Source organism: Artemia sp. Qi Xiang Cuo, chromosome 10, assembly GCF_049724085.1.
Source record: "Artemia sp. Qi Xiang Cuo chromosome 10, ASM4972408v1, whole genome shotgun sequence".
In the NCBI taxonomy this organism is placed as follows: domain Eukaryota; kingdom Metazoa; phylum Arthropoda; class Branchiopoda; order Anostraca; family Artemiidae; genus Artemia; species Artemia sp. Qi Xiang Cuo.
Genome location: NC_142803.1, coordinates 8,857,964 through 8,873,426, shown reverse-complemented (window position 1 = coordinate 8,873,426; position 15,463 = coordinate 8,857,964). Strand labels below are relative to the sequence as shown.

The 15,463-nt window shown below is 36.9% G+C and overlaps 1 protein-coding gene across 1 annotated transcript in view; it reads left to right on the top strand.

Annotated features, from left to right (window-relative positions):
• LOC148947443 (uncharacterized) overlaps positions 1-15,463 on the top strand; it is a 124,696-nt gene that overhangs the window by 1,480 nt on the left and 107,753 nt on the right. Inside the window, exon 2 of the mRNA XM_089095853.1 lies at positions 10,090-10,344. Within this exon, the coding sequence (XP_088951979.1) occupies positions 10,090-10,344 (255 nt within the window). The remainder of the gene's footprint in view (positions 1-10,089; positions 10,345-15,463) is intronic.

Sequence of the window (15,463 nt, the reverse complement as noted above, 5' to 3'; positions counted from 1 at the left end):
TGGTGTTAGTTATTTTTATTTTTGACGATCATATCTTTTCGATAAAAAAAAAAAAAAAAAATCATCGTATCTATCTGTTGTAAAGTAAAAACAGATTTAATTTCTTATTAAAATAAAAGTAACGAGTAGCTCTAAAGCTTAAAATAAGCAAACACCGTTCCAGAAGAGGAGCTTGCCTATTTTTTAGCCTCCTGCTTATTTTAATGTCTCTCTTAACTCTTATTTGAAAAAACCATTGATGAAAAAAATTATAATCTTTTTACAAGTTTTTATTAAATTTTCATTGGTTTTAATAGCGTTCCTGTGGTTACTTAATAAAAGGGGGACTACTGCCTCCTCAGACATACCTCTTTAAATCAAAATAAATTTTGGACAACAATATCTCGAGATACAGAGTTCCTTTTGTATATTAGTTATTCGAAATAAAATAAAAATTTAAATTAAGGAAAAATCCCCCTTTAGGCTGGAAGCTTTCATTCCTTCAAGACTCATAAGTATTAGCAGACATTCAAATAAATTTTCTCAGGGGAGGTTAATCTGAACTCAACAAGGAGGTGAAGACAAAGGTTTGAAAATGTCTTGTTGCAGTCTTTTTCGCAGAAATATGTCACGTAATTCAATCGTATTATGAAATTACCATTTTTTATATATTTCCGATTTTCAGTATCCAAATTTTCCTTTTTCTATACATATATAGGGCTATAAAATGCCTTTATCTTCCTATTGGATGCCTGTTTTCAATGGCTAATTTTATTCTAAAGGACTTGGATATTTTAGTAATGGAATATCTGTGATTTTCTCAGGAGGACAGGGGGGGGGGTAAAAATATATCTTGACTATGAGTAACTTCTGGAAATGGTTTTCACAGATATTTTCATTTATAGTTTTCCCATGTGAAAGCTATCTTAAATTTCTTCATAGTAAATTATTTCTTTTATTCTTAGTGTAGTATTCTTTTTAAATAGAATTTTATCATAGGCAGCGCGCTAGCCCTGCCTAAGTAAAGAACGATGTGGGCACAGTGTGTTTTTTTTGTTTTTTTTTTCGCTCTCTTTCCATACCCGGGCACTTCGTATCGAAGGAGTTGTCGTAGAAACTTCGAAAAGGGCTCAATCGATGGGAAATTGGAGTGGCTAGTGCCCTTTTTAATAGTCGAAAGTGATTGGAGGGCAACGAGCCCCCCCCCCACGCCCTTAATTCATCCAAACACATCCAATCAAGATTTTGAGATACCCATTTTGTTCAGCGTAGTTGATTTCCAGATAGAAAATATTTTTTTGAGGAAAACTCTCCCCCACAACCCTCAGGGCAAGGGTTTTAAGTTATGCGTTGAGCGCATATAACATCACTGTTGACAATGTACAGCTTATTATTATTTTTTCTTTAAGGCAGGGCACTTCATATAGAAAGGGTCGTCGTAAAGACTTCAAAAGGGGCTCATTTGATTAGAAATCGAGAGTTCTAGTGCCCATTTTAATAGTCGAAAGTGATTGGAGGGCAACTAGACCCCCCTCCCCCCCCCTCAAGCCAATAATTCCCTCAAACACATCTAATCAAAATTTTGATAACGCCATTTTGTTCAACGTAGTTTATGTCCAGATAGAAAATGTGTTTTTGAGGAGACACTCCCCCACAACCCTCAGGGCAAGGGTTTTAATTTATGCCCTGGGGGCATATAAAGTTTTTATAGAAGGCGTTGTCGTAGAAACTTCAAAACAGGCTCATTCGATTGGAAATTCAAAGGGCTAATGCCCTTTTTAATAGTCGAAAATGATTGGAGGGCACCTAACCTCCCCCACGCCCATCATTCCCCAAAACATATCCAATCAAAAATGTGAGATAGCCATTTTGTTCAGCGTAGTCGATTTCCAGATAGAAAATATGTTTTTGAGGAGGACACTTCCCCACAACCCTCGGGGAAAGGGTTTTAAGTTATGCCTGTCGTAAGGCGTTGTCGTAAAAACTTGAAAACAGGCTCATTCGATTGGAAATTCAAAGGGCTAGTGTCCTTTTTAATAGTCAAAAGTGATTGGAGGGCAACTAGCCCCCCCCCTCTCACGCCCATCATTCCCCCAAACACATCCATTTAAAATTTGAAATAGCCATTTTGTTCAGCTTAGTACATTTCAAGATAGAAAATGTGTTTTTGAGGAGGACACTCCTCCACAACCCTCAGGGCAAGGGTTTAAAGTTATGCCATGGGGGCACATAAGGTTTTTATAGAAGGTTTTGTCGTAGAAACTTCAAAAAAGGCTCATTCGATTGGAAATTCAAAGGGCTAGTGCCCTTTTTAGAGTCCAAAGGGATTGGAGGGCAACTACCTCCCTCAACGCCCATCTTTCCCCCAAACACATCCAATCAAATTTGTGAGATGGCCATTTTGTTCACCGTAGTTGATGTCCAGATAGAAAATAGGTTTTTGAGGAGGACACTCCCCCAAAACCCTCAGGGCAAGGGTTTTAAGTTATGCCCTTGGGGTATATAAGGCTTTTATAGAAGGTGTTGTCGTAGAAACTTCAAAACAGGCTCATTCGATTGGAAATTCAAAGGGCTAGTGCCCTTTTTAATAGTCGAAAGTGATTGGAGGGCAACTAGAACGCCCCCCCCCCGCCCATTATTCCCCAAAACACATCAAATCAAAATTTTGAGATGGATATTGTGTTAGCGTAGCTGATTTCCGGATAGAAAATATCTTCTTGGGGAGGACACTTCCCCACAACCCTCGGGGAAAGGGTTTTAAGTTATGCCCTGGGGGCATATAAGGTTTTTATAGAAGGTGTTGTCGCAGCAACTTCAAAACAGGCTCATTCAATTGGAAATTCAAATTTGCGTTTGCCCTTTATAATAGTCGAAAGTGATTGGAGGGCAACTAGCCCCCCCCCCCACACACACACCCATCATTCCCCCAAACACATCCAATTAAAATTGCGAGATAGCCATTTTGTTCAGCGTAGTTGATTTCCAGACAGAAAATATATTTTTTGAGGAGGACACTCCCCCGCAACCCTCAGGGCAAAAGTTTTAAGTTACGCTATGGGGGCATATAAGGTTTTTTATAGAAGGCGTTGTCGTAGAAACTTCAAAACAGGCTCAATCGATTGGAAATTCAAAAGGCTAGTTGCCTTTTTAAAAGTCGAAAGGGATTGGAGGGCAACTAGCCCCCCCCCACGCCCGTAATTCCCCTAAACACATCCAATCAAAATTTTGAGATAGCAATTTTGTTCAGCGTAGTTGATTTCCAGATATAAAAATATCTTTTTCAGGAAAACACTCCCCCAAAACCCTCAGGGCAAGGGTTTTAAGTAATGCCTTGAGCGCATATAACATCATTGTTGACAATGTAAAGTTTATTATTTTCTTTTCTTTAAAGCAGGGCAATTCATATAGAAAGGGTCGTCGTAGAGACTTCAAAAGGGGCTCATTCGATTAGAAATCGAGAGTTCTAGTGCCCTTTTTAAAAGTCGAAAGTGATTGGAGGGCAACTAGCCCCCCCTTCCCCCCTCACGCCAATCATTCCCCCAAAAACATCCAGTAGAAATTTTGAGATAGCCATTTCGTTCAGCGTAGTTGATTTCCATATCGAAAATATGTTTTTGAGGAGTACACTCCCCCACAACCCTCAGGGCAAGAGTTTTAAGTTATGCCCTGGGGGCATATAAGGTTTTAATAGAAGGGGCTGTCGTAGAAACTTCAAAACAGGCGCATTCGATTGGAAATTCAAAGTGCTAGTGCCCTTTTTAATAGTCGAAAGTGATTGGACGGCAACTAACCTCCCCCACGCCCATAATTCCCCCAAACATATCCAATCAAAAATGTGAGATAGCCATTTTGTTTAGCGTAGTCGATTTCCAGATCGAAAATATATTTTTTGAGGAAGATACTCCCCCACAACCCTCAGGGCAAGGGTTTTCAGTTATGCCCTGGGGGCATATAAGGTTTTTCTTGAAGGCGTTGTCGTAAAAACTTGAAAACAGGCTCATTCGATTGGAAATTCAAAGGGCTAGTGCCCTTTTTAATAGTCAAAAGTGATTGGTGGGCAACTACCCCCCCCCTCCCACGCCCATCATTCCCCCGAACACATCCAATCAAAATTTGAGATAGCCATTTTGTTCAGCGTAGATGATTTCAAGAGAGAAAATATGTTTTTGAGGAGGACACTCCTCCACAACCCTCAGGGCAAGGGTTTAAAGTTATGCCCTGGGGGCATATAAGGTTCTTATAGAAGGTGTTGTCGTAAAAACTTCAAAAAAGGCTCATTCGATTTGAAATTCAAAGGGCTAGTGCCCTTTTTAGAGTCCAAAGGGATTTGAGGGCAACTAGAGCCCCCCCTCCCCCCCCAACGCGCATCATTCCCCCAAACACATCAAATCAAAATTTTGAGATAGGCATTTTGTTAGTGTGGCTGATTTCCAGATAGAAAATATCTTTTTGAGGAGGACACTCCCCCACAACCCTCGGGGAAAGGGTTTTACGTTATGCCCTGGGGGCATATAAGGTTTTTACAGAAGGCGTTGTCGTAGAAACTTCAAAACAGGCTCAATCGATTGGAAATTCAAATTTGCGTTTGCCCTTTATAATAGTCGAAAGTGATGGAGGGCAACTGGCCCCCTCCCCCACACACCCATCATTCCCCCAAACACATCCAATCAAAATTGTGAGATAGCCATTTTGTTCAGCATAGTTGATTTCCAGATACAAAATATGTTTTGAGGAGGACACTCCCCCGCAACCCTCAGGGCAAAGGTTTTAAGTTACGCTATGGGGGCATATAAGGTTTTTTATAGAAGGCGTTTTCGTAGAAACTTCAAAACAGGCTCATTCGATTGGAAATTGAAAGGGCTAGTGCCCTTTTTAAAAGTCAAAAGGGACTGGAGAGCAACTAGCCCCCCCCCCACGCCCACCAATCCCCCCAACACAACCAATCAAAATTTTGAGATATCTATTTTGTTCACCGTATTTGATTACCACATAGAAAATATTTTTTTGAGGAGGACACTCCCCTACAACCCTCAGGGCAAAGGTTTTAAGTTAAGCCCTTGGGGCATATAAGGTTTTTATAGACGGCGTTGTCGTAGAAACTTCAAAACAGGCTCATTCAATTTGGAATTCAAAGGGCTAGTGCCCTTTTTAATAGATAAAGGTGATTGGAGGGCAACTAGCCCCCCACGCCCATCATTCACCCAAACACTTCCAATCAGAATTTTGATATAGCCATTTTGTTCAGCGTAGGCTAGTTGATTTCCAGATAGAAAATATATTTTTTAGGTGGACACTCCCCCACAACCCTCAGGGCAAGGGTTTTAAGTTATGCCCTGAGGGCATATAAGGACTTATAAGAAGGCGTTGTCGTAGAAACTTCAAAACAGGCTCATTCGATTGGAAATTCAAAGGGCTAGTTCCCTTCATATTAGTAAAAAGCGATTGGAGGGGAACTAGCCCTTCCCACCCGCCTAACATTCCCTCAAACGTATACAAACAGAATTTTGAGATAGACATTTTTTTCAGCGTAGTTGATTTCCAGATAGAAAATACGTTTTTGAGGAGGACACTCCTCAACAACCCTAAGAGAAGGGTTTTAAGTTATGTCCTGGGGTATAAAAGGTTTTTATAGAAAGCATTGTCATAGAAACTTCAAAAGGGGCTCATTTGATTGGAAATTCAAAGTGCTAGTGCCTTTTTCGATAGTCGAAACTGATTGGAGGGCAACTAGCCCCCCCTCCTCCACGTCCATCATTTACCCAAACACATCACTATCAAACACTATCAAAATTTTGAGATAGCCATTTTGTTTAGCGTAGGCTAGATGATTTCCAGATAGAAAATATGTTTTTGAGAAGGACACTTCCCCACAACTCTCAGGGCAGGGGTTTTAAGTTATGCCCTGGGCGCATATAAGGTTTTCATAGAAGGTGCGGTTGTAGAAACTTCAAAAAAGGCTAATTCGATTGGAAATTCAAAGGTTAATAGCATAAAAAAGTCAAATAGTATTATTCAGAACCCCATACAACAAAGACGTAATTCAACCTGCTCTTGGTCTCAAGTACTCTTCCGACATCCTCCTGCAAGTGGAGGCTGCCAAGTTTCTTAGTGTATTTATTAACTCATGGTTATCATTTTAGAGTCATATGTCTAACATCACAGTAATGATTTTGAGACACTTAGCAAGGATTGAACATATAAACTATTTCCTTCCAACTAACAATCTAGTTACTGTCTATGATTCCTTCATTTTTCATTACTTTTCTTATTGCATATCAGTTTGGGGAAATACCAACCCGTGATTTGTATTCAGATTTTGGCATAGCGCCACTTGATCAAATCATACAAAAACTAAACTTATCGCTTGCTTACTCTGCTTTCCACAATAATCTTCCACCTCAACTACTAACCTATTATAACATTAATAATTCGGAAGCCCACTGTCTCCGTTCATCCAATAGAGCCTTTATAATTCCTAAATGCGTTTCTAGTGCTGCCCAGCAATCTCCCATTTACAAATCCATTATTCAATGGAACAAAATACCCTCCAGTGTTGAACTAGCCACAAGTTTCTGCAAGCTGTATAAAAATGTAACAAAACTTGATAATATAATTTAATCTTTCAATTTCTAACCAATTTGCTTTAATTACCCATGTTTTATTCTTCTATCTTTTTTTTTCAGTGTTATTAAAAAAAAAATTCTTTCTTTGGTCCTTAACAAGTTCTCTTCTAGGATCTTTATTGTTATTGATGTTTGTGTTATGTTTTTATTCGAATAAATTGAATTGAATTGAATTGAATTAGTGAATTACTGCCAGACTCCCGGCAGTATGGCTTCCAAAGAGGGTGCAGTACAAGTCACTACCTTATCCAGATCGTCGAGACTATCCTAAGTCACCTAGAAGTTGACGGGGCATTTGTCGACCTCCTTCAAGGGGACGTCAGGAAAGCGTTCGATACGTCTAGCCACGAGGAGATTCTACAGTCCATGACCAATTTTCACGAATTCCTGAGAAAGATAGTAGAAAGCTTCCTTTCAAAACGGAAGCAAAAAACAAGGTACAAAGGCGAACTGTCAGACTCTACAGACCTTACATGTGGAATTCCTCAAGGAACAAAAATAGGTCCGACCCTTTTCCTGTTGCTTTGCAACACGATAGCTAAATGGCACAGAGACAGAGCGAAGTTCGCAGACGACCTAACAATGATGCTGCTACAAAGACTGTGTGAAATCCTTAACCTAGAAGAAATGGTCGTGAAGCTCGAACGGGACTACCTAGAAAGAAAACTCAGCATCAACAGGACCAAGTCGGCAATAATGAGAATTTCCTTCTTAAAGCACAGCGTACCGGCCTTGCCTGACGTCGGCATACCGGCAGTTCACAAAATGAAGATCCTGGGTGTTATCTTCAATGATAAACTGACTTGGGATGACCACTTAAATCACTTGCTGTCCCAGGCTATGCCTCTGCTTAGGTCACTGACAAAGCTACGTCGCTTTCAACTCAGCAAAAATGCCCTGGTCACCTACTATAGGAGCCGCATGCGACCGATCCTAGAAAATGCCTGCCCTGTCTGGCATCCTGGTCTCACAAAAGAGCAGAGCAATAAGCTCGAAACAATTCAAAAGAGAGCCTTGCGCATCATTCTAGGAGACAGCCAATTGCCCTATGAGGAATGTCTGGCGAAGCTAGAACTCACAACACTTGAACAAAGAAGACACGAGCTCCTCATGAGCTTTGGCCAGTCCATCTTGACTTCCCCCAAACACCGCGACCTTCTCCCACCTGATATCAGACAAGATAACCGACCAAAGACCCGCCACACAAACCAACTACAACCAAGCAATCCAAGTGCCACGAAACGCTACAAAAATTCATTCCGACAATACTTCACTGAAAATTACAACAAATAGTTTTCATAACTTTTTTGTAAATGCGACTATTTATCCGTTTTGTGATATTTCGTATTAAATTATCTATCTATCTAATAGTCGAAAGCGATTAGTAATACTTTTTGTTGTTGTTGTTGTTTAGACCAGGCCACTTCGTATCGAAGGATTTGTCGTGGGAACTTCAAAAGGGGCTCATTCGATAGAAAATAGAAAGGGTTGATGCCCTTTTTGATATTCGAAAGTGGTTGGAGGGCAACTAATCCCCCTTCCACTCCCACCCTCCCATTTGCCCATTATGTTTAAAAACTAAACGTTGCCTTAAGATTAAATCGAAATGCACTGTGATAATGCTAATTCCCAATAAGGCCTCTCAGCAATATCCCAAGAACGACTGAGGGTATTATGTTTAAACTTTCGAGGCTGCTTCTGCTCTTAAAATTTAATCAAATGAAAATAGCGTAAGTGTATCCAAGCTATCAAAGAGAGTAAACAGATTTTTCTGCGAATGGTTTCAGGTTTTCCATTTCAGGTCAACTAGAGGAGGTTCGAAACTAAATTCAAAACTCTTATTTGTTTCCAGATATTCATAAGGATGATTTCTGTTATAAATCGCTTAAAATTTTCCTCCAGTAAACAAATATCATGTCAACTAATGAATTATTGAAAAAACGAAAAGGTTTACACCGTTATTTTCTTCTTCTCTGAAAAGACTATGTCAATATAAAAAGAACAGAAATTAATGAAAAAAATTTTTCCACAAAATAAGTTTTTCAAAGAAAAGTAAAGAACTCCATTAAACAAAAAATGAGCAAAAAAAAATCAAATAATCCACCAAGCTAGAAACTACCACAAATCAGCATCGATAAATAAATGAAACTCAAAAAGAACAGAAATTACAATAAATAACCGAGTCAAACTCAAAACGAGCAGAAATTAACATAAGTTGGGCGCAAAACCCCTATGCCTTCCCAAGGCCAGAACAAAATTTGCACTTTACTGAAAAAATACAAATGAATATTCATTGTCAGTTTAATATACATATACTGATATTTAGTAATCAAAATGTTAAAATTATTTGATGTATTAAAGTTGTGAAAGTAAAAACATTTATAATTTTTTCATTAAAGTGCACATTATGTTCTGGCCTTGGGACGGCATAGGGGTTTTGTGCCCAAATTATGTTAATTTCTGCTCGTTTTGAGATTGACTCGGTTATTTTTTGTAATTTCTGTTCATTTTGGGTTTCATTTATTTATCGATGCTGATTTGTGGTAGTTTCCAGCTTGGTAGATTATTTGATTTAATTTTTTCTCATTTTTTGTTTAATGGAGTTCTTTACTTTTCTTTGGAAAACTTATTTTGTGGAAAACGTTTTTTTTAATTAATATCAGTAAATACCTGTAGTGGTGGCAAATTCAGGATTTTAATTTTTCCCACAAAAGAAGTTTTTCAAATACATTCTAAGACCAATCCTCGTTTTTTCATCTTTTGTGATTTTATTCTGAATTTTGTTATTTTCTTTCCTCTCTGAGTTTCATTTGAAGTTTTTCAAAGAAAAGCAAATAACTTCACTAAACCAAAACTGAGCAGAAATAAATTCAAATAATTTTCCAAGCATAAAACTACCACAAATCAACATCAAAAAATAAATGACACCCAAATCAAATAGAAATTACAATAAATAACCGAGTTAAGTTCAAAACGAGACAAAATTAACATGAGTAGTGTTTACCACCCCCATGCCCTCTCAAGACCAGAGCATATTTTGTTCTTCAATGAAAGCAAAATACGGAAAAGGTATTTTCAATTTTGAGTTCAATAAAGAATCATTAATACTTTCAGGAATAAATATCAGTTTATATATATTAAACTGGCATTCTGCGATCTTTTTTTCTTCAGTAAAGTAAAAATTATGTTCTGGTCTTGAACCCTTGCCTTTTTTCTTTTCTTCCATCAGTTAACTTACTTTAAATATATATATATATATATATATATATATATATATATATATATATATATATATATATATATATATATATATATATATATATATATATATATATATATATATATATACTACCAAGTACTAGAAAATACTGGTTGCTTTTTAATCAATTTGGATTTAAACTCAGTTTAAACTATCAAAATAGTGTGAAAGGGTAGAGAAACCAAGTTCAAGCTCTGAAATAAGGAAAAACCTTGACAATATTTTTAGTTCCAGGATTTTCAAGCTCCAGTATCATCCAGGGACAAAATCCAACCAGTACTTACAGCAGGGGGCAGTTGGCAGTTCCCAGTGAGCAGTGGGTAGTTAGAGGGACAGTTCGTCCCAAGGCTTTCAAATGCACAGCGTGCAATAAGGAGTTTACTTCTACTGGTTTTCTGGAACAGCATTTTTCTTCAAAAATCCACCAGGATGTCGTAAAAGATAGTGGATTACCCGACCCAGCATTGCAGTACGCAGCGACAAGTAAGCCATTTTTTTTTTTAATGTTGTAACTTCCAAAAATCTGGGTCGTTTATGCGAAAGAAAAAGTTACTCCAACGTCATTAGGGTTGCCACCCGTAGTGATTACTTATGTTGCCAAGTGATTTTCTTCTAGCTAGTGATTTGTTGTGATTTTTGTTCAAATGCTAGTGAATTTTTCTTAAATCTAGTGATTTTTCACGATATACCGCGTAGATTCATGATTCAATCGAGTAACTCAGACCAGAAGCTAATTTAAAAAAAAACACATAAGAGTGATTCACTAGAGTATCTAATAGGTTCTAGATTAATATTTATGCAAATGTACCACCTTTGAAACTTCCGATTTCCCACCATATGTCCATATCAGATATAGACCCCAGAGCGTTATCATCAAGATAACAAGTGAACTTAGGTAATATATATATATATATATATATATATATATATATATATATATATATATATATATATATATATATATATATATATATATATATATATATATATATATATATATATATATATATATATATATATATATATATATATATATATATATATATATATATATATATATATATATATATATATATATATATATATATATATATATATATATATATATATATATATATATATATATATATATATATATATATATATATATATATATATATATATATATATATATATATATATATATATATATATATATATATATAAAAATAAAAAAAAAAAAAAAAATATATATATATATATATATATATAGCAGTGGCCATATATAGAAAAATAAACGAGCAAGAATCAATAAAGAAAGAACAATAACATTCAACAAATTTAAACTACAGCTTCTTTCCATGCCATCAGACCATTCTCAATAAAACAACCTAGCGCAATAATTAGGTCCCTCAAAGTAGTCCCCAAAGCACCCGGGAGCAGCGGTACATCCCCATGAAAAATTTATCCCTAAAATTCACCAAACTTTATCATCTACTCAGAAAATGGTCCATCCCATCCCCAAACTCCCCACAGAGGAGGCCGGCACGCGTACCTCCCGAGCCATCCTCATCACAAGACTCATAAATATGACTCATAAATATAGATACACCCTCTACATCTGCAAATAGAACAGAAATAAAGTTATTGAAAAATGAGAAGGTACACATTAAATATAATTTTCTGAATAAAAAAGAAAAAAAATCGTTGAAAAAGAAAATAGGACTTAGTGCTTTTTGTAATAGGATTCATAATATAACTAGATAGATTAAATCGATTATAGTTTGATAATTGAAGTCGGTTGAGAGTAAGGAAGGGGGTATCTATTTTGGAAATTGTCTCATGGTTTTAATATTTACATCTAATATCTAATCGAAACTTTAATAATTGTTCAAATTCTCTTATTTGTAATTGGAACACCTAATAAGCGCAGATAACTTCCTATTTTTAAGTTCTTGGATTTATGTGCTAACATATTAAAGAGCTTGTTGTAACGAGCTGTAAGACTGGAGCGACACGGCTCGATAGTAATCGAAATTTTAAGAAACCCAATTTTGATATAAATCGATATATCATGGGTTTATTGTGTTGATTCCATATATATATATATATAAGATTCATTGGGCTTAGTTTTACCCATAAAGATTACGAAACTGAGAAAATGTGTCTGATTTTTTAAAGAGGAAAGAAACACACACTAAGAGTAAAAGAATTTTTATTAAAATCAAACCATTCAATTCTGCGTATCAGAGGGTGTGCGTGTAACTAAACCACCGTATAACAGAACCACCATGTAACTGAACCACCGTGCAATTGAACCACCATGCAATGGAACCACCGTGCAATTGAACCTACGTGCTACTGAACCACCATGCAACTAAACCACCGTGCAACTGAACCCTCGTGTAACTGAACCATCATGTAACTGAACCACCGGGCAACTGAACCCCATTTAACTAAACCTTCGTGCAACTAAACCCCCATGCAACTCAACACCATTTAACTGAACCCCCCTGCAACTGAGCCACCGTGCAACTGAACCATCGTGAAACTGAACCACCGTGCAACTGAGCTACCGTGCAACTGAACCACCGTGCAAATAAACCAAAGTGCAACTGAACCACCGTACAACTGAACCCCCGTGCAACTGAACCTCCATGCAACTGAACCCCCTTGCAACTGAACCCTCTTGTAACTGAACCCTCATGCAACTGAACCACTGTACTCAGTTTTTCAGTATTCTACAAATATGAGGCAATACTATTGGGTAAAACACAAGTTAGAATTTTTACGTATTCAACCTTGTTGGAATTGTTTGTTTCTTAAAGTCATGATATAAACGCCTGTCAAGATCATTCATAAAAAAGCTTTGTTTTGTTTTTGCAAAAAAAGAAGATCTGATGTCACAAACCATTAAAGCAGATTTATTTCTCTTTTTTTTCAGAGGAATCAGACCTTTCTGGACGTTAAGTAATAAACATATGTGTTCAAAATATTTGACCTTTGTGAATCTAGATAACAAATGTATATAATATGTCCTTGAGGAGATATCAGCTAAAAAGGATATGGGAGGGGGACTGATTGCACTCCAGCCTTTTTGTCAACATTCCTGCAGCATGCCCTGAAAGTTTAAACTTCATACCCTGAGGTTAATACCCTCAGCTGTTCTCAACACATTACAGATACGTCGTCTTGTAAAACTAGAGGCAAATAGTACCTCTTGATTTAGTTGAAGCTGGTCCCAAACATCTTACGAACGATGTGACGGCTGATACCATCAGTCATTGTCTGATTGTGTCAGTCATTGATTGTGTTTGGCATTCTTCTTGACTTTCTCCTAAGGTTTGACATTATTACTCCATGTTTTTTTATTTATAGGACAGATATGCCCTCTCTTCTTGATAAAAAAAACACCTTGTTATGTTAATGATAGAAAACTTATATAATTTACAACTCATGCATCAGGGGATAGGGGTTGTGAGCCCGGTAGGCTTAGTCATTTAACCTTCAAACTGTTTTAAATAACATGGCCATCTCAAAACTATTGATGGGATGTAGTTGGGGAAAAGAGGGCGGGGGCGGAAGCCCTTCAATCACTTTTACATTTTAAAAAGTGCACTTGAACTTTTGATTTCCAATCGAATGAGCACCCCTCTGAAGTTCATACAAAAATCTTTTCCATAAGAACCTTAGGTGTTAACATTGAGTAACTAGCTTAACCTGCAGGCCTTGCTCCAGGAGCTGCTGGTGGGATTGTTAACCCCAGAGGCATGGTTTTTTGACCTTTTGAATATTTTAAACAAACAATTATTTTTTTGATTGGATGCATTTAGGGGGGGGGGGGTGGCGGTTAAAGGGGAGGGTTGATTGACCTCTGATTACCTTTGATTCTTCAAAATTGAACTTGAAATTCAAATTTCCAATCGAATGAACCTTCTCCAAAGTTCGCACGACCCGTCCCTTCTATAAAAACCTAAAATTTTAACAAAGGTTAACTTGCAATAACCTACAACCCTTGCCCCGATGACTGTGAGTAATTTTGTTAATCACGTTTATTAATCACGTTTTATTATTCGATTGTAAATTGAAAGTTTTAGTGCCCTTTTTAAAAGTGAAAGGTGATTGGACATCCCGGGAAAAACATCTCCTGTGGAAATACCTCCAGAAAATACCACCTCACAGAAAATACCCCCCTCCCCTGGAAAATACTTCTCCGTGAAAAATCCCCCCCCCCCCGAAAATTCCACTTGCGGTTGGTTGGTATCCAATCTCTTTTGAGTTATAAAAAACATACTAGAACTGCCTGGGGAGTATAAAACAATTTCTACTTCCATCCTCCTCTTGTTTCTCTCTCACTCAGACTACCTGTCTTCGCTTTGTCTCCAATTGGCTTGATGGCTTGATGGCAACTTGATTTTAGAGCTAATTCTGTGTTTATCCTACGGCTCAAAGAAAGCTTGAGATGTTTCAGGTATTAAAATGCACCCTTTGAGGTATCTCCCTCTCTCCCTAGCTACAAAACAATCATAAAACTCCATTGCAGAAGTTTAAGTACCCTTTTAAGTGTTGTAATTCGTCCATTGCTTACAGACAGGGTTTGTTATTGGGAAACATACGGAAATTTTTCGCGTGGATGGTTTCTGATGGGGGGGGGGTGGAGGTGGTTCCGGAGGATTTTCTATGAGAAGAACATTTTTACACGGGGGGGGGAGAGCAAGACTTATGTATAAATTCTCTTTTCCACTTTCCTTAGCACTTCTCAACTAAACTAAAAAGTAACAGAACTCAAGTAAAATATTCAAATTTGGAAAACCATATTTTTCACGAGGGGGTATTTTCCAGGGGAGGGTTTTTCCATGGAAGGGGGGGGGGGATAAACGCCTAGACCCGTAGACAGTGACAGGGCGAAGGGAACCCCCACTAACACACAAAAAAAAAGATAGATAAATCTGATTTTAAGAGTTTGTGACTTAAGAGTTTAAGCTTTGACTTAAAATCAAGTAGTTGCGGACGTCGAGCCATACGCTAATTTCAGAAAAAGCCAAGACAGATAATCTGAGTGAGTGAGATGGCAAATCTGGCATAAGCCCTCTTTAGGATTGAATATTTTTTTATTTTTATTTATTTACAAACGGGTTACAATAAATAAATAAACAAACATCTCATTTAAAAAAACACAATCCAATGCATTACTGCATGCCGGACAAAACCCGAAAAAAAAGAAAAACACTTATATATAATGTATATATATATATATATATATATATATATATATATATATATATATATATATATATATATATATATATATATATATATATATATATATATATAATATTTTCAATTAATATCATTTATTTCCTCGGACCCTAATATAACCCAAAAAGGGTCCAACCCAAAAACAAATAAATATCATCTCTCGCCTCCCTCTCCCACCCCTCCAACAAAAAAGTGGGAACTTGAGAACCATCCACGCAAACAACGCAACACAACTCACAACATTCACAAAAATAGAGGAGAAAAAAAATATATAAAAAAAGGGAAATAAATCACTCATCCATTCAAAACCCAAACAATCATCTCACCAACAACATTCAACCAATCATTCTCTACACACAACCAC